Source organism: Diadema antillarum, unplaced genomic scaffold, assembly GCF_040938485.1.
Source record: "Diadema antillarum isolate AM-2024a unplaced genomic scaffold, OU_Dant_1.0 scf00000035, whole genome shotgun sequence".
Taxonomy (NCBI): domain Eukaryota; kingdom Metazoa; phylum Echinodermata; class Echinoidea; order Diadematoida; family Diadematidae; genus Diadema; species Diadema antillarum.
Window position 1 is genome coordinate 3,739,545 of NW_027270924.1, and position 26,261 is coordinate 3,765,805.

At 39.6% G+C, this 26,261-nt stretch overlaps 1 protein-coding gene across 1 annotated transcript in view; it reads right to left on the reverse strand.

Annotated features, from left to right (window-relative positions):
* Positions 1–4,122: 4,122 nt before the first annotated feature.
* Positions 4,123–26,261, reverse strand: part of LOC139744295 (argininosuccinate synthase-like) — a 47,199-nt gene continuing 25,060 nt past the window's right edge. Inside the window, exons 4-14 of the mRNA XM_071654746.1 lie at positions 24,615–24,803; positions 23,463–23,519; positions 19,748–19,924; positions 18,524–18,614; positions 16,314–16,398; positions 14,666–14,730; positions 14,003–14,076; positions 12,013–12,070; positions 11,384–11,540; positions 10,501–10,566; positions 4,123–9,245 (exon numbers count right to left, since the gene is read on the reverse strand). Of these exons, the coding sequence (XP_071510847.1) occupies positions 9,188–9,245; positions 10,501–10,566; positions 11,384–11,540; positions 12,013–12,070; positions 14,003–14,076; positions 14,666–14,730; positions 16,314–16,398; positions 18,524–18,614; positions 19,748–19,924; positions 23,463–23,519; positions 24,615–24,803 (1,077 nt within the window). The 3' untranslated portion in view covers positions 4,123–9,187. The remainder of the gene's footprint in view (positions 9,246–10,500; positions 10,567–11,383; positions 11,541–12,012; positions 12,071–14,002; positions 14,077–14,665; positions 14,731–16,313; positions 16,399–18,523; positions 18,615–19,747; positions 19,925–23,462; positions 23,520–24,614; positions 24,804–26,261) is intronic.

Sequence of the window (26,261 nt, forward strand, 5' to 3'; positions counted from 1 at the left end):
CCTTCCAGTATATAAAGATTTGAGGAAAATCGGATGATAAACAAGCCTTTTTTCTTTCTTTTTTTGTACAGTCTTTGCTGGATGATGACACTATACTGCAGTTTATGACATCATTATGGAAGATGACATAAAGAAAATAAAGGAGAATTCCACAGAATTTAATTTTTAACAGAATATACACATTCCATCAACTTTAATACCACATAAAAGGGTATAACACTAAATTCCCCTGCTTGGGCGAAAGATGTACGTAAGTCAAAGCTCAGCTCTTTCGCAGAAAATATAAGGTAGGCCCCCTATATTGAATTAGGCCTATACATATTTTCTATATATTGACAGTCTGATTTTATTCAAACTTTCATTGATGTGTCCTACTAATATTTCTCAGTCCACATTTATATTTGGGTTTTGGTTTCCGAGTGCAAAAACATGAAATTTACACTTTTGCCTCTGCCCTCCCTCATAAAATGAATTTTATAATAAGAGACCCCAGTGTCTTCTCTTGCCTGTGTATCACAATTAACCCTTTCTATGCCAATGAATCAAAAGCACACAAATTTCACACACAAACCAATGGACAGGTGAGAAATGTGGCATACAGAGGGTTATATAACAATCAAGTTTTTGTAGAACAAGATTTACATGAAGAGTTTGTTCGCAAAAACCGATAAGTCCATATTTGCCATATGGAGATATTTGCGATTAAAGGTCAAGAAAAATAAAGAGAATGATAAGAGAATTTTTGTTTCTTTTGACCATAACTTCGAAAATGTACCTTTATATGTAGTGACCAATATATCATTTAAGAGGTTTAATTTTGTACTTTATGACATAGACCGTACTTCAAAATCTTAAAAAATGGACTTGTCGGTTTTTGCGAACAAACTCTTCACATGGTAGGCCTATATAGAAAACTTGGGGTGGGGATCGAGAAGATGACAGATTTGAGGGCTTCCAGGGGGCATGGTGTCCATTTGTATAATATTTTATCACATAATAATAGCTTGAAAGTATGTCTACATTCAAAAATGTATCTACTCAGAGTAATCTTCGGTTTTCAAGATTTTTTTTTTTTAAAGATTCTCCTGCTTTGCGAGTTCTGGGGTCCCCTGGGGGTCCCCAGGAGGTGGAGCTGCATGGTACTCATTTGTATTAAGACGCATTCTGTTACCCTTGATATTAGTGATAACGCCTGCCAAGTTTGGCGACAAATTGATAATATGTTTTCAAGGAGATAAGAATGTGAAAATTGTTCCCAGATATGCCATTAAAAACAAAAAACAAAAATAAAAACCTTGAACTGGTTTTCAATGCACTTACTCATTAGCTCTATCATTTCAGTTTTATAGAAAAGATTTTTTGAAAGATTCCTTAATTTGGGGGGGGGGCATGGGGTCCATTTGAACAAATTGAGATCCTACTAACCCCCTAGAGACTTTGCCAAGTTTGGTGAAAATCTGTCATGAGGTTTTCAAAAAGAAGAAAATGTACAAAGTTTATGCACAATGCACAATACACAAGAGATGGTGAATGATCATAATAGCTCACCTCAGCCATAGGTTCAGGTGAGCTAAATATCCCTGGACATTAATTTGTTCAGTATTGATTTGAAAAAATGTGAATAGCTTATATCAAGAACAAATGGCAAACCAAATACACACCATGCATTGCATGTGTTTTCCTGAGAACTGCTTCCGGTATAAACCTGTTCGTAGTTCCACTTTGCACACAAGTACAATCACAGAGTGTATTTGTGATAACAGGCATGTTGGCATTCAAAATTCACTGAGATAAGCATCTGTGATGTGAAGTGATTATTCATGTAATCCTTCCAAACAACCCTTGTCAGCATTATCCATCTGATAAGAATTCATCAGAAGCCTGGTATTTGGCACTATAATGAGAGAAAAAATGCACAATAATGAAATAGATTTTTTTCCCTAGACATGATATTTGTTAATTAATGGGCCATTCTGGTCACCTGGTTTCATGTAAGTTCATTATTTGTTTGACCATGAATGCCACACACTGCCCACACTCGGGCAGGTGTCTGTGGGAAATATGTGTTGTAGTAAAATCAGCCTGTCCTCAACGGGCTAATTAAATTTGGAAATATATGAATTGCCCAAACCAACTGAGAAAAAAAAGAAAAGAAAAGAAAACCAGGTTGTATGGGGAAAATGTGCATGTATGAGCCTGAGCTAATTACAAACCAGCTTATTCACCTCCTGAATGCTGTTTTTAAAGTCTAATCTGCTGGTCTTGGTGTACCATCCAAAGGAATTAATTATTATTGCTCTGGAAGTTGGCAGCCAGTGTTGCAATCTCAGGGGAGCTCATTAAAGGACAAGTTCACCTTCATAAACATAAGGATTGAGAAAATGCAACAATATTAGTAGAACACATCAGTGAAAGTTTGAGGAAAATTGCACAATCGATGCAAAAGTTATGAATTTTTTAAATTTTTGTGTTGGAACCGCTGGATGAGGAGACTACTACAGCTTGTGAGTCATATGCGTACAACAGTATGAAGAAAATGTAAAAGAAAATTCAACATATTTTCACTTTTTTTGGCATAATAAAAGTGCACTTGACTTGCCTCTTTCTAAAGGCAGGGGGAATAATATTACCCATAACATTTTGTCGGTAACGAGTCAGGGGAATGTGTACTTTTTTCAAAAGATGGAATTTTGTGAAATTCTCTTTATATTTTCCTTATATTGTTGTACGCATGTGACATCTAAGTTATTCATACACTGCAGTAGTCTTCTCATCCAGCGGGTACTGCACAAAAACTTCAAAAATTCATAACTTTTGAACGGATTGTCTGATTTTCCTCAAACTTTCAATGATGTGTTCTACTAATATTGCTACATTCTCTCAATCCTTATGTTTATGAAGGTGAACTTGTCCTTTAAGGCATCACACTGTCCCGAAGTTGAGCTAAGATGGACTTATGTTAAAGGAAACGTTCCAATTTGGTGATTGTACAATCGGGCTATTTGTGAGGGCATCAATTGTATAACTGCAGGTGAAGTTTCCTTGGTTGCATGCTACCTAAAGATTGTACAGTGTACTTGATTTGTGCACCATACAAAGGAATACATAAGGTGTCATCACTTTGGGCCCACCACCCCACCCCCCCCCCACCCCCACTTTTTTTTTAACCCAGAAGTACATAAGAGGCACTAAAAAGAAATAGATATATAGAGATCTTGAAGTGTGATGAGCGGTGAGGATCTTTTTTTTTTCTTGCTTGTAAGCTGAAGAAACCCGAAAGTGACGGAGAAAGATGAGCTGAAGACCATTTCTTCTTTTTTTTTTTTTGCTTGTCAGCCGAAGAAACCCGGAAGTGGAAGGGGAGAGATGAGCTGAGGACCTTTTTTTTTTTCTTTTTGCTTGTTAGCTCAAACCCAGAAGTGCCCCCCCCCCACACGCACACACACACACTTTTGAAAATGCTCCGCCAGCGCTGCTTTATACTATGACTTGGAAATGTAATGATTGTTGTTTTTAATGTGGAAATAAATGAAATTAAATGAAATGAAATCTCAACTTACTCCTATGATACTGTACTGAACTTTCCCTGGCAGCATTTAATAGCAAAAATCAGCATATTCACAGAAGCTCATACATACTAAATTGCACACCGATGGCCAGTCCACAGGTCTAGAAAATTCATTGGTCAATGTGACTATACTGCATTTCAATTATTCACTGATGAATTATTTAGTAGGAGTGGTGCCCTGCTCAGCCTTTCTACTGGCACCTGAACAGTAACATGCCTTGCTCAGCTTTTAATTCTACTGGCTCACGAACAGTGACAAATCCACTCATCATTGGCTTTTTCAGCTCGAGACAATTACTGCTAAAATCATAAAGGGCCTTTGAAAAAGACTATACATGATGCAGGGATGATGTCATAGGAGTAGTTTGGAACCAATGCCAGCTCAGTAGTCACAGCATGGTAATACGACTTGGCTGCTTCGAAAAATTAATGATTTTCTCCCGAGTGTTTTACAAACACTGCCTTTGGAATAGCTTTCTAATAATGCCTAACAAACCAGTCAACAATACCTCTCTGGCACGTAGCACACATATCACATAAAATAAGGTCACAACCAGACACAAAAAGAACACAGCAACAGCAATATAAAAAATTCTTTTTTATGCTCCCTGGTGCTCCAAATTTATTACGTGTCACACAGCAATACCTAGGTATGGTTACCAATAAAAAAATAACCTCTAGAATTATGCACATGAACTTTCAAAAACACACAATCTATCTTGGATTTCTGAAATCCTGAATACTGGTACTGTAGTTAGGTAAAATCTGCAGCCGAACCATGTTCGGCTTGACTAAATCCACACTTATGGACCACACTACTATATCAACCTCTAGCTTCCTTTCAGTATTACAGCTGTATTCCAGACAATGTCTACAACAGATACATGTATACAACTTTCTTTTTCTCTTTTTCAACTAATGCCACATATTCACCCAATAAAATGCACAGAAATCTAAATGAATCGAAAGTTGAATGTGTCTCTTCCAATTTTTTCCAACATGACCATGAAGCAGCATTACTGAAAAGAAACACAAAATATATGAACAGCCACACCCACCAGCGAAATATCACAAAACACACAATAAATGCCATCCTCTAATGTACAAGGTATAGTATTAACCCGTTTAGGACGAGTCCCGAGTATACTCGGGCAGGTGTCTATGGGAAATGCGTGTTGTAGCAAAATCAAACTGTCCTAAACGGGTTAAGACCAAAGGTTTGGTCATCAGTCGGAAATTGGAAGGGTCAAAAACTCTGTGGACCTTGTACGGTGTAAGTACATTTTCTGGTGCTCAAGGCAAGACCTCACAGACATCAAAGATATAATTCATCTCTAAAAGAATACATGTCATTGTGAATGGAAGAGGGTACAAAGGACTCACTAAGGCTTGGAAAAATATGAAGAAAAATGACAGAAAAAAAACCAGAGTAAAACCGTTCGGTGGTTAACAGGGGCGGATCCAGGAATTCTGTAAAAGGGGGTGCCTTTACAAAATTCAAGGAGAGCGTATGCCCCCCCCCCATTTTTCTTTTTATTTCTTTTGTTTTAATAAAATTAAAGGGGGGTGCGCAAAGGGGGGTGCGCGCCCCTGATGCACCCCTGCCTGGATCCACCACTGGTTAAGCAGAGCCATAAGATTACTTTCTGATCATGTGACAGACATTAACAGCACTTGGTTCTGTGCTACAAAGCACCAAAGACATACCATATATGCCATACATTTATATTTAGCAAGTTCAACATTTTGCAAACTGAGACTGGCAAGACATCTTTGCAATTGGTTAGATTTGCAATCGCAAACTGCAGTGAGAGAATTGAAAATAAATATAATTGATCTTCACCCATTTTTGGGACCATATACACTGCATTTCTGTTATGGGAGGAAATATTTTCATGCACAGTTAATTGTGTAAATACAATTGTATCAGCCAACCCACAAAATCCACAAAGATGAAACCATTGCAAAATACTACAGTGTATACACATTTATATTGTAGCTGCATGGATTTATATGATGAGGTTAATCTGCCTATCTTTATCATTGATGTGTAAGAAAATATTGCTCTTGATATATCATGTGTATCTTTGGAGTAATTTACACATAGAAATTGCCAGGTGTGTAGCTTCACACAATAATGTGACCACAGCAGTTCATTTCAGGGACTAACAGGACTGACATTCAAGCTTTAACTTCCTTTCTGTCTCTGCGATGTATTCCACTCTTATGCAGGCTATGTATGTGCTTACCTGCACAACAAACATTTTGTGCTTTATGAACCACAGTCTTTGCCACCAGCAAGGCCACATCAATCTTCAAATGGTGTCTAGGACTACATCATTTGTCTCATGTTAGCTTATGGAAAAAGGAAAAAAAGGGAGGAACGAGACTCCAAAATCAGGTGACTCGTATCATTTCCAGATTATCATATCATTGTCAAATGTAGCACAAGTGTGATGACTTTCTTTATAATCAGGCAAGATAGTCTTGTAATGCAGACAGCTTTCGGAACAAAAAATGCTTGTTCAGAAGAATACCATGTGATGTTCCCACTGAATCAGTTGTAAATTCGCACTTGGTACTTATGACTCTTACCTTACTAAAGTGGATAGTTCTTAATGTATATCATTGATTCTTACATGTTAATTTCTGCACTGAATGCTATTTCAGACCATGTGTGATTCTTTTCTTGGAAAGGCAGAAAGAGATAAATAATGAATAAAATAAAGAATTTTAAAAGAAGATGTTTGCAATGCCATTGTAAAAACAGAGATCCTGCATTATCATCGCAATATCAGGTTATACAAACATTGTTTCATAATGGAAAATTACCCAGAAATTGATTCAAGTGATAGCTTAAAGAAAAAAAAAACATAAATGTGATTGCATTAAATGTCTGATTGTTCAATTACATGTTCAAGGTGTATATTCTTGGCTTGTTTATATTTCTTCCCTTCTCATATTGCTTAACACAAGGCAATCGCCAAATTGTGTCTCGCCCATTCGCGTACATGGAATTAATATTTTTTATAACTCCCAGAAGTTAATCGACCTGCTTATGACCTTTGACCTTGTGGTGACCTTCAACACCCTAAGGTACATTTACCATCCAAGTTTGGTCACAAACGGACAAAGGGATCAAAAGTAATGAGCCATAATCGAAATGCGCCATAAAAACTTAACATTGGGCCCTAAAAATTTGTTGACCCCTGTCTGTGACCTTTGACCTTGTGACGACCTTCACCTTCCCAAGGGACATCTTCCATCCAAGTTTGGTCACAAACGGACAAAGGGATCAAAAGTTATGAGCCATAAACGAAATGCGCCCTAAAAACTTGATGTTGGGCCCTAAAAGTTCGTTGTCCCCCATCTGTAACCTTTGACCTTGTGGTTACCTTCAACTTCCCAAGAGACATCTACCATCACCGAAGTTTGATTGCCATTGTAGCAACATGTGCTGAGTTACGTGTGATAAGAGAGTCTTGCAAGTAAACTTTAACGTATGACCTCCAATGACCTTTGACCTTATCATGTGACCTCTTACTGCACCATAACATGAAGGTACCCCCAGTGCATCCATCACCCAAGTTTGATTGCCATTGTAGCAGCATGTGTCGAGTTACGTGTGATAAGAGAGTCTTGCAAGTAAACTTTAACGTATGACCTCAAATGACCTTTGACCTTATCCTGTGACCTCCAACGGCACCATAACATGAAGGTACCCCCAGTGCATCTAAGACCCAAGTTAGGTTGTAATCCAAGCAACTTATGTGAAGTTATTTGTCAAAAGAGAGTCTTGCAGGTAAACTTTAACATAGAAAAGAGAGTCTTGCACATACTCTTTAATATATGACCTCAAATGACCTTTGACATCATCACATGACCTCCGACAACACCATAACATAAAGATACCCCTAGTGCTTCTATCACCCAGGTGTGGCTGCCATTGCTGTAACAGTTGCCAAGTTATGCATCATAAGAGAGTCTTGCAGGTAAACTTTAACATTTGTGACGGACGGCGGACGACGGATGGACGACGGACGGACGACGGACGACAGACGGACGCCATTTGGATCCCTTAGTCTCGCCTTCACCTCCGGTGGGCGAGACAAAAAGCATTTTGGGGCAATGTCGTTATCAATGCATATTCCAACTGTATGGTGTTATCAACCCGTGCAAGTACCGTAATCACACTTTAATTCTGTTCATGATTCGCTAAATGCAATCATTAACATGACCTTTTCACCTGATGTAAAACCATGTGTGTATACAAGAAACATACAAAGTATGGGCAACCTACAGTATATTTCATATGTTATTGCAAATGTAACAAGGCTATCAACACACTATTTGAGAGATCAGATGGAGTTAACTTACAGAGAGCATAGCAAGAAGACTTAGATATGCTCCTAAGTTGATTTTGGAAGTATGTATTGGTGTGCTGAGCCTTTTATTTCAGTACATTGAAAGAATAAGAAGAAGAAAAAACAAAAATGTTTTGTGGCTAACAAGTTCCCTTGTTATACATTCATATCATCTCAACATTCACAGCATGTCATCAATTCTGTGTCTGCACTCTACTTACTGCATACACCGAATATTTCGTGGGGTTTTTATTTTCACGAATTTCGCAAGTCAGGTGCTATTCGCGAAATTAAAGACACACGAAAATATTGACTCTGATCCCGATGTAATTTGACGTACGTGAGTACACTTCTCTGTTCAGTACAGGACCCCACGATCGTGAATTCAACCACTCGCGAAATCGTCGGGAATTCCAGATTCACAAAAATTTAGACTCGCGAAATATATGGCGTATACAGTATTTAAGCCATGCATGAATACAGCAAACACCACAATTCTGGATCTATAAGGAACATGGTTTCACAAATAAAACACATAAGTCTGAGGTTTTTAGTTTGTATCCCTGCACTATCAACTTGAACATAATATCAATGACACATAGTTCACAGCAACGCTTCTTTGATGTCAAACAAAAAACTAAGTCCTAGCATGTCTTGTTACAATATACGATGTATTTGCTCTTTTGCTGGAGAATTTACCCCAAAGAGAATGTTATCTTTGCACCTTTACAAAGTATCAATGCTACTAATGACTGTTTTAAGTTTTCATTGGGTCTTTTTCATACAGATATGCTTTCACATTGCCCAATGGGTGGCAACCAAAGTAAACCATTAGGAGACCACCACAAAATGTTGACTCTGCACAAACTGTCAACACAGTACTTCAGCTGAATTTGTTATTCTTTTGAACTTCAGATTTACATGGAAGAGGGATCACTTTCCCAGTTAATATGACCACAATAACAAATAAATATCAACCTCATCAATAAAAAAAAAAACATTTTTGAGTCAAACGCATTGTTCACCCATGAAACTTATCATGGGCTTTATGATGCATGGTCACAATTCATGCATATATCTTTGGGGTAAATTCTCCTTTGAAAGAGTATTCCAACACACTGTTCTTTCTGCTGCACTCTTCTTTGAAGCACAAAATAGCATTACACCATGGGGGTGCACCACATTGATAGGACGCCCTCTGCAGGTCTTTACTGTATATTGAGTACGAGAATCCCTCTGCAGCCACACATGCTGATCAGTTTTTGCAGGCGCCGTCTTGCACAGCCCCTCGCAGGCGGTGGTATTCTTTCAGCCTATCGTCATGAAGAGAAAGAAACATTGAGATATGAAAAGAGGAGGAAGATGTGATGGAGAGAAGGAAGAGAGAATGAAAGATAGAAGGATGGAGGGAGAAACAGAGCGAGAGTGACATTAAGCCAATCAGACAGTGATGCTGTGAGCCTCCACTGGGATGAGGTTCCTTCATTTTGCGCTCTGACAGGGCTGCCAACATTCACACATGAAAATGAGGGAGATTGTAAAGAACAATCAGGGAGAAACCTGTGTGTTACACACATCTCAACGGGCATAAATAATTCGAAACTCGGGGAGATTTTTATTGTCATTTACTGTCAGGCAGTACATGTACCAAGTTCCATGAAGATACCTTGAGCCATTTCCGAGATATGGACACACACACACACAAAAAAAAAGGAGTGAAATATCAGCATTTTCACGTGACCATTGATCCTTATGGCCCAAAACATTCTCCACAGAATCTTTATCAGGTAATACATGCATACATTACGTTTCATGAAAATACCTTCAGGCATGGCAGACATAGAGAGAAAATAGTGACAAATTTGACCTTGACCTTTGAACTTGACCATGTGCATCCAACAGTTGATAGGCACGGCTTTGTCCACTCATACATACATATGGCAAGTCTCATTTGGACACCTCACATGGTTCTCAAGTTACACGGTCCACAAAATCGATTATGGACAGACAAAAGGATGGTTAGACAACCGAAAATGTAATGCCTCTGGCGACACTTTGTCGCGGAGGCATAAAAATCCTGCACATAAACTATTGTTAGCCTGTTTTCCACAGAACACTCCTATTTCCTTTTGGTGGTGTTTCATAAATGACATATGAAATGAATTGTGCAGTAGAGAAGAAAATTAGGCAATATCAGAGACGCCAACTCTCCCGTTTTCGACGGGAGATCTCCCGCCAAAAACCCATTTTTGCAAAATCTCCCGTTCTCCCACTTGAGATTTAATTTCTCCCGCCCTGGCTCTGTGTCTCCTGTTGGAAAGGATTTCTTACTTTAATATTGCTATTGTATGTTGAAAAAAAAAAGCCTTAGATAGCACCAGAGAGCATCTAGAAACCTAGGAACTTCGCGCTTCGTATACCACATCAAAATGGAGTCTCCCGTTTGCTAGGGGTTTCAGGCGGGAGAATCTCCACTTCAGAAGGTGCTTTGGGTTGGAGTCTCTGCAATATCAATTGTCTACACAGTTTCTCCATTTTCTTCTCAATCTCTCAATAAATTCATCTTACCTGACTGCATTGACCTTGATGAACCCAAGGGCATCTACTGGCTCATAGTCTCCCTTCACATCCATGCTACAGCGCAAGAAAAGATGAAAAGAAACACAACATGTGTTTAATCAATGTGCGTGTGTCCATGCATGTGTATGTATGTATGCATGTACATGTATACATTTGTATGTAAGTGTGTATGTATGTGTGTGTGTATGTATGTATATACATGTATGTATGTGCTATGTACAAACGTATGATGCATAAACTTCTTTATTCATTTATTTATGTAAGTATAATTTTTGTGAACCTGAACCCAAATGGTGTACCATCTATCATTTATCCCTGTAATTGTAAATTCTGTAATTTTAATGTACTCTGCTACATGACCACGCTATCTTTAGTCAAATGCATAAATACTGCTAATGATGATAAAAATAACCATAAAAATAATTATTCTCTACCTCTAGATGTGTGTCTCCCACTTGAAATATAGCTTTCTCTTTTTTTTCCAAGTATGTACAAAAAATAAGGCTACGGGAGCATCACACAGCATCTATAACTCAAGAGCTTTCAGAGCTTTTTAGTGGGCCCTGCACCCCACCCACAAGGGACATTGCTCGTTGTGTTAGTGATGTGCACAATATTGTGCGCATGTTTGTGCAACAAGTATCCAGTTTGCTAGGATATCCATGTGAGAGAATCTCCCATAAGAGACACTCACGGTTGGAGTCTCTGCTGCTATGAACCAGTTACTTTTCAACACCACTTTGATAATGCTATGACGGTCTCAGTGACCAATTAAGAACAGGAGGATTCCCCCCAGGTGCACTATCTGAAACCTGACCAGCTCTGCATTGTGACCAGTTAAGAACAGGGGAATTCCCCCAGGTACACTAACCTGACCAGCTCTGCATTGTACAAGCTCTTGGAGGATTCCCTTGCATTGATGTACACATGGCCTTTGAAGACAGTCACTGTGACTGTTCCTTCCACGTCTTCCTGGCTTCGAGCAATGCAGTCGCGGGTGAATTCACACTCGGGGCTGTACCAGAAGCCTAGGCAGAGAAGTCCCAAATACCTAGGGTGAGTCTGGTTACGTACAATATCCACTTTACACACAGGCCTAATCTGCCAAATGCACGCCTTTCTCTTTTCATTATTTTTCTCTTCTTTTTGTTTGGGGGGGGGGGGGAGCTGGGAGAGTTTGCACAACACTTATCTGGAACAATGTTGACTTCTCTGTGGTGGTATATTCATGACCAACAATAAACCATAAATATTATTTAAAATCACTCTTATGGCAAACATATTTACAGTATTCATGAAAAAAAAAAATTATCCAAAAGATATACTTATGTATATGTCTGTGTGTCGAATATATCACAGATTGCTATTTTGCATTTTTTCTTCATTTGAGAACAATCCATGTCACCCTTTCATTACATCTAAAATCAATTCACATTCAAGACATGAAACGCTTGTGTGTATACGTGGTATTTCTCCCCTAAGAGTAAAGATGTTGAGTACCTTCATAAACTTGCTCAGAAAAGCGTAGAGAAAGCATCTGCTTTATCCTGCGAACAGCCTGTCAACAAAAAAACAAACAAGCAGAGCAAGTTCTTCAGTTCTAAGTCAGGTGGTGATGATAATAAGCAATAGTAAACTTACTAGTAAAGTAACTGTCACATTTAACTACCAAGAAACTTTCCTCCCTTAATACAGTAAACAGATATTCCAATACCAGAATTTTTTGAAATCATGTATTCCTTATGTATATCATGGAATTCCCTCGTTAGATACTGCCTGCTGGATTTATGACTTGCTTTAGTAGTGACTCAGTTTAACATTTGACTCATGCTAACATTAGCTACCACTGCCACTGCTAGAAACACCACCATTCCCATAACAAATTGTGCTAAGTATCAACACCGTTATCATCCCTCAATCATTGCAATCACAGATTCCTAAGCAACTGAAAAATATATACATATATCTTTTTCCTTAACCACACTTACTTCAACACTGTAGTACTGTAAAACCAGAAATGTTCGTGTGCATTATAATTTCACAAATTTCGCAAGAGCTAAGATTCACAAAATTAAAATGCACACGAACGTTGTCTACACTATGTGTTGATGTTAGTGACAATTCACGAAACTTTCATGCCACATAAATGGTCGTCAGCTCCAATTCGAATATTTCTTGCTTTACAATATAAACTGGTACCACTGCAGACTATTTCTTTCATACTATTGTGATAAACCCATCTCTCATTTTGATTACAACACAACTACAATCACATCATATATACCATCCTTGCTAAATGCACAAACATTGCATTATAAAATATCATCATCAATCTGTTACCACACACTTCCTGTAGGCCGCCCACCATCATTACTATGACAACCGACTGACGTCCAGTCGTTATCTGCCACAGCTACAATCTCCAACACCATAATTGATGAACAACTACTGACCACCAGTATTGCCACTCCCAACATGCTAGTACATGGCACTACATTTTCACTAATGCCACTCCAACCATCGCTCCTACAGCTGTACCTATGCCGTTCCGATCGCTGCCACTTCAACCACTACCGTTGACACTGCTATCGTCATTTCTACCACTCCCGCTCTAGACACTCCAAGGCCTATCACTACTACGGTATATGCCATATATCTATCGAGTCTAAATTTTCGCGAATCGGGACTTCCTGACAATTTCGCAAGTGGTTAAATTCACAATCTTGGAGAACTGTACTGAAGGGAGACATGTATACATGTACGTCACATTCATATTGACATCAGAGTCATTATTTTCGCGTGTCTTTAGTTTCGCGAATAGCACCTGACTCTCGAAATATTCGGCGTATACAGGATTTAAATCACTACCACGACATTTCAACCACTGCAACTCCTATCACTCTCACAAATATACTCTTACCACTAACACCTCAACCACTGCTAAATCCACCACTACAACTGCCACTTTGACAACAACAGAACCACTGCCTTTTAGCAATACCACTCCAACACTATCACTCTCACAACTACTCTTACCACTAACACCTCAGCCACTGCTAATTCCACCACTACTACAACTGCCACTTTCACAACTCATACACTGCCTTTCAACCACTGCCACTCCAACACTATCACTCTCAAAACTACTCCTACCACTAACACCTCAGCTACTACTAATTCCACCACTACTACAACTGCCACTTTCACAACTCATACCACTGCCTTTCAACCGCTGCCACTCCAACACTATCACTCTCAAAACTATTCTTACCACTAACACCTATGCCACTGCTATTTCCACCTCTACTACAACTGCCAGTTCCACTACAGCTTCTACCACAGCCTATCAACACCTGCCACTCTAAGACTACCACTGTCACAACTCTCAACCACTGCTAATTCCACCACTACTACAACTGCCATTCAGCCATTCCAACCACTACCACCACCACTCCTACCACCACCACCACTCCTACCACCTGTTCACTACCTTGTCCATGGTAAATGTCTCAATGTCCGTGTGTGCTGTGATAAGAATCTCTCCAGCAGGACATTCGTACACCCCTGGATTAGGGGAGAGCAAACAGAGAAACACAGGCCTCATAACTTGGGCTATAGTATGGCTCTCAGTGATGGTTACGTTTTAAAGTGTTCACATAATACTGCATGAGCCATTCATCTTGTGGTGCCATTAATTTTGTGACTTTTGCAATTTGAGTGATATCGACATGAATACTGGTAACACTTCAATAATTAATCGGCTCCTGCAACACAAATGTAATGTATGTACATGCATATCGTCTCCACGGTAAATTATTACAAACTTTTCTCTTGAAAGGTACTGCTTTCTCATTTTGTCATTGTGGTTCTTGATGGTAGATTCAATCACTCGGAAAATAGCATTACAAGTCAAGAATGCAGGAAAAGTTACAGCATCAAATATTATTACTAATTTGACAAAAGTGATCATGTACCATCTTAAAACTTGATATGAACATTTACACTCTTCTATTCTGTTCAAAGTGCATATTGAGCAAGATATGTCACCATGCCTCTAGTTTTACACCACTTCCTAATTTTCAGGACACATCCAGGGAATGTACATATTTAAAAAAAAAAAGACAGAAAAAAAGATGGGCTTTGAGAGTCATACCTCTAGACTTCATGCCGATGTATCGATTCTCAACAATATCAATGCGTCCAACGCCATGTCGCCCCCTAGCATCAGAGCACAAATGAAAATGATGAGAAAGCATTTAGGATTTAATATACATCTGAGTGACACATCACAAAACATCACATGCTCTTTGTATAGCCACTATAGGTATGTATCCTCATGATCTCTCTTGTTCATCATTGGCTGATACTGTTTGCTGACCATTTAGTATTACTACTGTAAAACACAATATTCTCGCGGCATGAAATTTTCGCGAATTGGAGCCGACGGCCTTTTTCGCAGCATGAAATTTTTGTAAGTTGCCTCTAACATTCAATGCGTACAGTGTAGACAAGACAGGAACTTTCATGTGCATTTCAATTTCACAAATCTTGGCTCTCGCAAAATTCGCGAAATTAAAATGCACGCGAACATTCCTTGTTTTACAGTAGTTATCTCGGACAAACTGCAAGGGGTAGGTATGAATTATCCATGGCTCGACATTTGTGGCGGCCTGGCGGCCCAGGGCCACTAAAAATTGATGTCGGGCCACCAAATTTCTGAAACGGTTATCTTTGGCTGGCCCTGTCGGGCAACTGAGATTTATAGTGGATTGTTATGCTTGTCTATATTTCAGACCGATACATTTCTTTTTCGGGCCGTGATATTTCAGATTTAAAGATCTTACTAGCCCGATGATAAATGAATGAGGAAAATGCTATCAAAAGGTAGTCAGCATGAGCATAACATGGTTGGCTGAGAACAAAATGAAGGTAGGCCTCAAGGGGCTGCTCCTTGGACCAATGGTAAACAGAGTGAATGATTGAAAGTTTAAAACTAAAATATAGCACTTGTAGGGGCTCAAAATTCATCATTTATCAATTCAAATTTACCAGCAATAACACCAAACTCTACTGAGAAACCTGTCTGGCTGACGTGATTTGTCGGGATAATGAGTTATCCTTTGGTAGTATTTTGTTATCAAGAGTGTGAAATACTAATAGCTGGTATAACAGAATTTTATTCCTGAAATGCCCTCCCCACTCAGTTGTGGGTATGCAGAAAGCTGCTAATACGTGATGATCAAAGCGTGTCCAAGCAGCAGTATTGAATTGCATGCAAAAAAAGCTGCTGGCAATTCACTCTCACACACAATGGATACTGCTCTGGCCCAACACATTGTAATTGATGTAATCGAATATGAAAAATCACGTAGCAACCATGATCAGGTACTGTAAGCTCTGAGATTGTAGTACTTTTAGCAAAGCGTTCTGGCTGATATTTCACATTTTTGTCATTCCCCAAGAGAAATCCTGTTATTACAGCATCATTTCACACATTTTTTATGCATTTTTGTACAATGTATATCTTTGAGCAAAAAATCAATAGTTCTGCAGCCATGCAAGTACTATGTTTTCACTTTAAGAGTATAAGTCCCCCCAATGTGTTTGAAGCAGTAGCATTAAAAAAAAAAATGGTACTACATCAGCATTGGTTTACACAAAACTAGTGTTTAACTGTAACCAAAAGTAAGCACATACCAAGTCTATACTTCACGTTTTCCCAATATCAGCAATGTAACACTTGGATAAGAAATGCTTGGTTTCATTCTGACATGTTGGGCATGACTAAGGGAGCATCTTACCCGATTTCATTGAGGTACAGAAACAGCTCAAGAGGTTCCTTTACCACTTTGTTGTCTCCGAGGTTGCGAACCGAAACAGGAATGCCTGGATTGAAAAAGGAAAATCACTCTATAAGGTCTAGTTTCCACTGCCCTCTTAAGATACTCGTGAGAAGCGCAAGGGTGAGAAAGGAGAAGAGACTTGACAAGCATTCCATAGAGGGATTGTAGATGCTGAATATTTAGCAGAGCTTTGTGAATTTCACAAGTCATTAAAAATATCGCCCTTAGGTGATGATGAGAGCACCAAGTATGCGATCAATCTATTACATGCTACTTGGGCAGGCAGCAGTCGCCCACAGGCCCCTATCACCTACTATTAACTGTGTTCTGCAGGTACAAAATGTAGGTGGTTCCTGATTACAAATTCAACCACCAATGAAATTGGCTTGTATCTCTCTATTGATGACATCATACCTGCAAAATATTCAGTATCTTCAGCATTCCTTAATTCATGGTGGCAAAATCTCTTTGAAATCTCTCTCACAGCAAAGAGAGTAATATAAACTTAACACAGTGTACCTCAACTAATTATGAATGTAGTGAGTACTGGTATGCACTGAATGTCTTTACCAGCAAAACCGTGATCGCACAAACTACTACACTGCTTGATTGCAAGAGTCGTGGACAAAGGGTGACATGACATTTGCTCTTGCAACAGTTGCTCCAGTCTTCTTTTCACTGAAGACTTGAGGTTAGGGCTAGGGTTGTGATAGGCTTTTAGGTTTAGTTTGATGTAGGGATTAGGATTAGGGTTAAGGTTATGTTCGTGGGTAGAATTTATGTTTGGCTTAGCCTGCGGATATTTCATTTCATATTTCGCAGGAGTCAATGTCATGGAACCTGGACAAATATCAAACTTGTGATGTTGGAACAGAAATGGTATGCTGCCCTCTATAGACCTTGGTCAAACAGTGTCACCACAGAGCTTTACAACCAGCATCTGCTTGTAAGTAGCCACGATCCTTACATAAGCAGTTTGCAGTTGACGAACCACCAAAAAATATTTGCTAATGTAAGACAGCAAAGCTGATTTAGTAGAGTTTCCTTTTGGCTATTTCCTCTTTTCCCATTTCAGTTGTTATGAAGTTCAGTTTGTCTAGGTTCTTAGGGTGTCTCACATTCTCATTGACCTGTACTCTATTTCTTTCCCACCACTCTGATTCCTTTCCCATCCATGTTAACAGTTCTCGCCCAAGCTTGTTGTCACATCTGATCCTTTTGTTTAACATTCCATGTCTACAGTTCTCACCCAAGCTTGTTGCCACCTTTATCTGGTTTGTTTTCATTGGTAGTCCGAGTGATTTGGGTTCTTTCATCTTAAGGGCTTTTTACACTTGTAAAATTTTGCTTAGCCCCGGACCAACGGTGGGGCTAAGGGGGGGGGGGGGGGGGGCCTTAGCCCCACCGTTGGTACGGGACTATCCTTAGCCCACTTTCTGTTTACACTCGTTTTTGCCAAAGTGGGCTAGCCCCACCGATAGTACGGTACTATCTGCTAAATACTACTACCTGCAAAATAGCAGGGGTTAGCACCGCAATTGCGGTGCTAGAAACCGCAATTGCGGTGCCAACGAAGTGAGTGTAAACAGAACGAAAAAATAATCCTGGGCTAAGCGACGGAGACGAAGTCCGACCCTCACTGACCAATCAGAAACGAGGTCATCAAGTGCTGCCGGTGCGTGGGTGTACATGTACAGTACACAGCGTAATTATGAATATTCATGTGGTTTGGAAAGTCCGGGGCTAAGAAATATGAGTGTAAAAAGGTCAGTTTTCTCCTTAGCCCCGGACAAGAGATAGTACGGGACTAATTGGCGAGTGTAAAAAGCTGAAAAAATTGGTACGGGACTAACGATAGTCCTGGGTCAGAGAAAGTCCGGGGTTAAGAAACACAAGTGTAAAAAGCCCTTTAGTTGGTCTCTTCCATTGCTGTTTACACCTATTGGTCCTAACAGCTCATTTGAATATGTAAATATGTAAATACAGTTTATGTAAATTGTGTCCATGATGTTGAGCTTTGCTGAGGGCAAGTCAGTCTGAAAATAAATAAGAGTGCTCCTCAGGACTTGAAGCGTGCACAACTCATGTTTACAGTCTGCGTCCCTAAACCTGTAGATTATCCTACACTAAAAATATATATTAGAAGTAAAATCTTGCCAAGACCTCACCTTTCTTGAACTCAATCTGCAGTTTGTCCGCAGTGTCCGGGGCTTTCTCTGGGTCAGTGGTCATCTGGAAGATGCCATCTGGTGCCTCATGCTGTGAAATAGAAAATAAATCAAAAATAAAGGTAAAAGTAGCTTCCCCTCTCAGCATTGTGTCACTGAATGTCACATTTCCAATCAAGATCAAGATCTCTGGTGACTGCAACCTTGACTACTCTTGGAAACATTTTTTCAGGAAATTTTTACCAAAATTAATGTCATTTCCCACTTCTATGCATATACTTACAGTAATTAGATAACCCCCAATTTTTTTAACAAGTTAGTTATGATGAAATTTATGGCATATGTGTTCAACTAGCTCAGCATCTATTCATCATCAGTGGTGCAACTCTCCCCAATGCTTTCACTTAAACATCAATGAAGACATGGAGGCCATGTTGTAGTTGGTTTTAACTTAATTATGGCTATCAAAGCATCGATATAAACAATTACCCTTGCTAACTTGTAAGGTAAAAAAATTATAGAAACAGAAATGAAGTTCGGAAACATTGTGTTTTTACCATAACACATTTGAAAGTCATTAGATGCAAATTTCATATTATAGAATACAGAGGTGACGATGTCTCAATCTTCTGTTACAACTTCATGCTGGTTTCACACTAGCCTTTTGTCAAGGCCCTCTCACTGTAATGGGCGAGCAAAGCGAGCCCAGCCGAGCGCAACAGTGCGAGGGCCTTTTGAGATCTGCTTCACATATTCATGACATGCGAACCCTACTGAATATTCATATTAACGGGTTCCGGTCGACCAATGGAATGGCGCGCTCCCCACATCCTCAGCCTTGGTGTTGTCATGCCTGTTTGCATGCCTCACTGACCACCCGCGGAGGTCTGTGGCGTGCATTCGCTGTATTCAAATTGGGTTCGAGCAGACAGACACGCTGATTGGTCGACTTTTGCTCCCGAAATCGGGGAGCAAAAGTCGGTAATTCAAAGGGCTAACAAAAGGATGCAAAGCAGATTTCAAAAGACCCACACGCAACCCCACTCAGCTGGGCTCTCTTCAGCATACAGCGAGAGGGCCTTGACAAAAGGCTAGTTTCACACAAGATATACGGTACAAGTCTGGTTAGCAAAAATTGAGTTTACAAAGATATATTCAGGCTACACCAGCTTCCATGGTGATGAATAGCAACCGATCTTTTCATTAACAGAGTAGCAGGCCTACCTTTGGGTCTTCCAGCACGCCTGCCTCGTAGCTGATGTGCATCAAGTTACCATCCATGCTCCATGGAGAGCTGAGAGTGACTGGGAGCGGGATGTTGTTAGTCTTGGCGTACTCAAACAGATCTGTGCGCCCCAGGAACCGGTTGTAGAATTCTGGCATCTTCCAAGGGGCGATGATCTAATGAAAAGGATGAGAAGTCATACAAGAAGTGCAAAGGGTAAAAGGAGTCATCTTTGTCACCATGGTAACATGAAAAGTATTTCATCATTCTCTCATTAGCTACTATGGTAACCACCACCATTATCACTGGTAGGTATCATGATGTTCTACCATCGTGAGTATTTATCATCAGTGGTATCATGAGCAGCTTCCATCACCAGGCTGTTCATCATCTCAACTAATGACTGCATCATCCTTACCACTCATGATAATTGTCCCTTTTACCTACTGTTACCATTGTTCCCATCACCTATCATTATCTTTATTGTTATTCACTAAAACTACCGCTGTCTCGGTGACCTAAAGTCACACTGTTTTATAATACATACAATGTAGATATCGTTGTCACAGTCTGAATCACCTGTGTTTCCAGCACCTATCAGCATCAGGGTTATCAATGCCTACAATCAACATCATCACAACTACCAAAATTGTAGAACTTGGTCCTTTCATCTGATCTGAACAACTAGCGCAGGTCTTGGTCATTTAAACAGTGTCTTCTGCCTGATGAGGTGTCTATCTAAAGTGGAAGCTAAAGATATTATTACTGTAAAACCAGAAATATTGGCATGTATTTTTCACACATTTCGTGAGAGCCAAGATTCGTGAAATTAAATTGCACATGAAAGTTCTTGTCTACTATATATGCATTGAATGCTGGTGGCAATTCACAAAGATTTCATGCTGCAAAAAAGCTTACTTTACAGTGACTGAATGATGCCCAAACACATTGGCTATTGCCCCAAATAAAACAGAGAAGAATGGTTGGCTGAGAACCTTATGACATCACAAGATATCTCATACAAATAGGAAAAGTACTCCCTGTATCTCTGAGCAACCATCAGCTGATTGGAGCCAAACTGGTACTGATCCATCTTTTCATATGATTTACCCAATCCCTCCACTGCCAAAAAGCATCCTCTCAACCTTCGCCAACCAACCAAAGCGGCACTATGATTGTAAAGCTGTCCTTTGTATCTCGCTTGTTGTATCAGTGCTTCTACATCTACCTCCTTCACCATCTCAGTAAACTTTTTTGTCTGTTTGAAGTAGTGCCCCAGCATCAAGCCTTTCAATCCTTCCTAAAATATGACAAATATCATATGGCACAGGGTACACTATGTCCAATTTAGCTACAATTGCTCCCAGATGTAGTTGTGAAACTGTAAAATGTTCCCTCAAATTCTAACTCGAAAGCTACTATTTGCTACCCACAAGCCTAAGGTATGGTTAAGTGTGAGATGCCTTGAATGTTTGCGACATCTCCTGCAGCAATTCCCATTGACTTTGTCCACTCCATATTGCAGGACAACCATAAATGGAGTTCAAAAGGCATGCTCTTCTAATGAAGAATCAGTTTTAGCATGGAGGTGCTATAGATAAAGTGGCAACTCTTCTTAACCAAATGGGATGTCCAACATTCCTCTGCACTCCTAAGCCATGCCCAGGGCTGCTCTATCTCCAAGACAAATTTGGAGACTATGAAATATCTTTTTTCTTTGACACAATTCCGTATATTACAAGCTGTATATCAAGCTAAAATCCTGAATGAAATACTATGTCAGGAACAGTTTAGTTAAGAACTTCATGTATTTCTGTTCTCCTCAGAAAGCACCAATCACAAATACATGAAAATGAGGTCCTTTTAAAAACTTTAACATTGTCCATGATCCACATGTTAGCTTCCTATTTTTCAATATGGCATATATGTGACTGTCTCAACAAACTACAACATACTCCATTGTAGTGTCTTCCAGCATTATTTTTTTTTCTACTCTTTGCAATTAAAAGTGTATTTTTTATGCACCATTTTGATTGCTGCTATCATTCAAAGCACACATTTATTGTTGCCAGCCTACTGAAAAAGAGAGAGACCTGCATCAGGAGACGTCTTTTCTTCTGTATGAGAATGCTAGTCCTGATTACTGATGCGCTCTTTGGTCAAAGCGCCTGGGTACCACCTGTTGTTATTAAAGAGCATGACCCCTTGGTGGTGTAATGCATGACTTCAGAGGATAACAGTTAGTTTCTGCTAAGGCCGTTCAAGCACAGAGTTTGGCCAACTCTGTTTCAGTCGGCCCAACTTGGCGTGATGTATTCCTCTTTGTTACATGCTTCCCTAGCAAAGCATCATGCTGCTATATTGTTATCCACTGGAGCCGAGTTGGCCAGACTCGATGCATAGATGGCACTGGTTTCCACTCAATTTTAAACACCTCCCTATTTCCAGCTGCCATCACAGTAACTAGTCAATTACAGCTTGAAAGAGCCAAAGCTATGTCAGAGGACTACTGTTAAAGTGGCTATTGAAAGCAAGAGATTATCAAAGCACAGGGGTGGAAGTTGAGGTGAGAGTTTTCTTCAATATTATCTCCTTCTACAAATGAAATTTGTAAGATCGCAACTGCTGATCTGTAATGGAAGCTGCAGACGACAGGTTCGAATCCGACTGTTTCCTTTTCTGACATGTTTGCTAAAATCACAGATCAGCAGTTGCGATCTCACAAATTTCATATGCAGAGGGAGACAAAATTGAAGAAAACTCAAACCTCACAAGAGATATTTTCGCGCCCATAAGTTTTTGCATTCCCCAGAGTAAGATGAATTTCGCATGATTTTAATTCTGCGTAATCAAGACATTACACAGGGGTACATGTACATATGGCTAGTACAAATATTTGCATGCTTTTGTTTTTGTGCTAGTTTCTGGTTGCATAAAACACACAAAAATTTCCACACCACGAAAATTTCTCCTTTTACTGTATTTACAAAGTACTTTAACATGGGACTCATTTCCACGAAAATTTCTCCTTTTACTGTATTTACAAAGTACTCTATCATGGGACTCATTTCCACGAAAATTTCTCCTTTTACTGTATTTACAAAGTACTTTATCATGGGACTCATTTCCCGTGCCCTTGGTTTAAAATGAGCTTGCTCTTCATAACAATTTTATGTACAACATTCATTTTTCTGTTTTTTCGGGGGGGGGGGGGGGGGTGGAGGCTTTCTGATGTAAGAGTTTATCTTTGAAATTTACCATGTCAATGCACTATAATGTAGAATTTTGTTTTTCATATACATCACTGACTATAAGCTTATGAGCTTGTATGTGTACATGACTTGAAAACATCATGAATGTGCAGAGACTCCAACCCAAAGCCCCTTCTGATCTGGAGATTCTCCCGCCTGAAACCCCTACAGCTGTAGCAAACGGGAGACTCCAAGTTGATGTGTGCGAAGCGCCAAGTTCCTAGATGCTCTCTGGTGCTATCTAAGGCTTTTTTTTTCAACATACAATAGCAATAAGTAAGAAATCCTTTCCAACGGGAGACACAGAGCCAGGGCGGGAGAAATTAAATCTCAAGCGGGAGAACGGGAAATATTGCAAAAATGGGTTTTCGGCGGGAGATCTCCCGTCGAAAACGGGAGAGTTGGAGTCTCTGAATGTGTTTCTTTCCTCACACTAGAAACTGGCGAGAAAGGGAGAACTTACCTCTATGGATGGCATGAGTGCGTAGCAGGAGAGTTCAAATCGGATTTGGTCATTACCCTGGTAGGAAGGGGAGGGGGCAGAGTTTTAGGGAAAAAAGTAAATTACAGGAAAAGGTTGGAGTAAAAAGGTTTGATAAACAGAGCAAAATCAAATGAACACAACACTAGAGTATCATCAAAATCACACTTGAAATGATGCTATAACACTTTAAAGTTTCAAATTTTTAATATATTTGCAAAACCAGCCATATCAGTCACAAAGTTCTATATTTTTATGTTGGATGTGATCATGTCATCATCTCAGAAGACACACACACACACACACACAAATCAATGAATTTCCTATGTTGACATGAACTTAATGTGAATAGCCTGGGCTTCAGACCATTGGAGTCTAGTGACTGGTACGGGGAAAGGAGTGCCACTGGTCTCTATTTTCTACAGGAGTCTAAAGGAGCCTGATCTTTCGATCCTAGCAGTATCTTCATCAGCGGCAAAATGACAAACATTCAGGGAAAGCAGACGATCAATATATTCTGTATGGGAGGGGCAGAGCAACCTTTAAAGTGTACCAATACCCTGAGTATTATGTTTGCTATATAATACACTTGACACATGCCCTCTGCAAAATATTTTCATTTTTTGTCCCTCCAATTTTCATTTATCTGGGTTTAAATGTAAATCTTAAAGAGTATGCATAAGGAAAACAATTTGAGATAGACTACAGTGTAGTCGATCACCTGATTCTTTCAATCGAACGATCGTGCTGTCGATGCAAACGCATATCACTGCATTTTCCATATGCAGTGATATGCAATGCATGTGCGTGATCAGCTAACTGATTGATGTGAAATCTCGATATTATTTGTCAAAACATATGCTTATAGCTAGAATGTGCACACATCAGTACCAGTGCTTACGGAGAAGAACTTAAACGCTCAAATTGTTATAGAGATTTGATCAGATTTATCAAAATATGTATACTTTAACAGGATAATTATGGTTGTTTTTTGTGTATTCTAGCTCTACACAAATTTGATTCTCCAGGGTATAAGTACACTTTAACACACTACTTGAATTCACGATAGGTCTCGCTTTGCAAGGACAGTTTATAGAAGAGAGATCTTATCTTTTTGACGGCTGACTGTCTCACCTTTCCTGTGGCTCCATGTGAGATATACTTGGCACCATTCTCCTTGACAACCTCAATGATGCCCTTGGAGATGCAGGGTCTAGCCAGGGCGGTTCCCAGCAGATACCTGTCCTCATACTTGGCGTTGGCTTGAACGGCGGGCCAGATGTTCTCCACAACGAAGTCCTTCTTCAAGTCTTTGACAACATACTAATGTGGATATATGCACAAAAGACAATGGGAACACAAAAAAATTGAGCTCCAGTAAAGTTTGGGTACAAAATTATCTTTTAAAGAGATACAGTACATCTCTTACTTAATGATGTAATTATACAGATCTGCAAACTTTCCATGCCATGTGACTGAGGAAAAATAATTGAAATACCATCAGGGATATGGGTATGTGGAACTGAGCATTACTCATTTCAATGTTATTACACTGAAATTTTGTCGGAGGTTGGCTGTCTTGCCTACATCAACATCTGCCTATATTTGAATAGTATACAGTAACACACAAAATATTTGATCATTTCCATCATAGATCATCATCACAGGTACCATACATGGATGTAGAATGATTGTCAAAGACAAGAGTGTGTTTGGTGGCTTTAAGAATTGAAATAGAAATCATTTGCATATCAACACAAAAAGAAGAAAAAAATGAATTAATAGAGCCCAACATGGCTTCATGCTCATCTGACAACCCATTCACACTAGTCACTTGGGTGATCACCCCCATTAGATTCAACAGGGAATCAAACTAGGTACACCAGTGAGAAATTTCTTTCATAAGTACTAGTGAATGAGCTCTCAGCTGAAAATCAGGAACGGTTAGAGGAGAAGATTTCTGAAAAGTTACCCAGCATTTTACCATGGAGTTTACCCACAATGCCTTTCATGCTACAGTATCACCAGCGAGTTCCCGCTTGCCCATCTGTGAATATGTGTATCGAAGCATACACTAATCTGAAACTGTTGACTCCAGTAGGGATTTTTCAGCTCCATGTGTACAACTTTCATAGAGATCAGTGATTAAGCTGGACACAATGGCCCTAATTCACGAAGGGATACAATCTTGTCCATGGTTTAAACTACATGGACAAAGACCATGGGGAGCCAAGTGTCACATGGAATATTTCTTTACGAAATCAGTCATTTTGTCAACAAAAGGACTATTTCGCCGAGGAAATGTCATTTCGTTACAAAATAATAATTTTGTCAAAGAAATTACTGATTTCGTAACAAAATATTCCATGCGACACTTGGCTCCCCATGGTTAAACCATGGACAAGATTGTACCATCTTCGTGAATTCAGGCCAATTTGTTAAAGGTGCATGGTCCCGGTGTTTTAGTCAAATGCGTACGTGGGCGCACGGCACAAGTTTCCTATAGAGACCTATATCGACTCCTCTTTGGCGCTTACGCTGTGGCACACTTCCCCGAGTCCGAAGAAGTCCGATCCACTGTAGTCAGTGGTCTGATCACAGTTCAGCTCATTATTCGTCTGAGGGGGATGACAGCTCTAGCAAACTTCTTTTGTAATGTCATAATAAGAAGCACAGTTATATATACACGCACCCTGGCATTACTACAGACTGCGTGATGCGCAGAGAAGACAACAAAGGCAACGTTACTTAGCAACACCTACGCGCTTTACTCTTGATGAC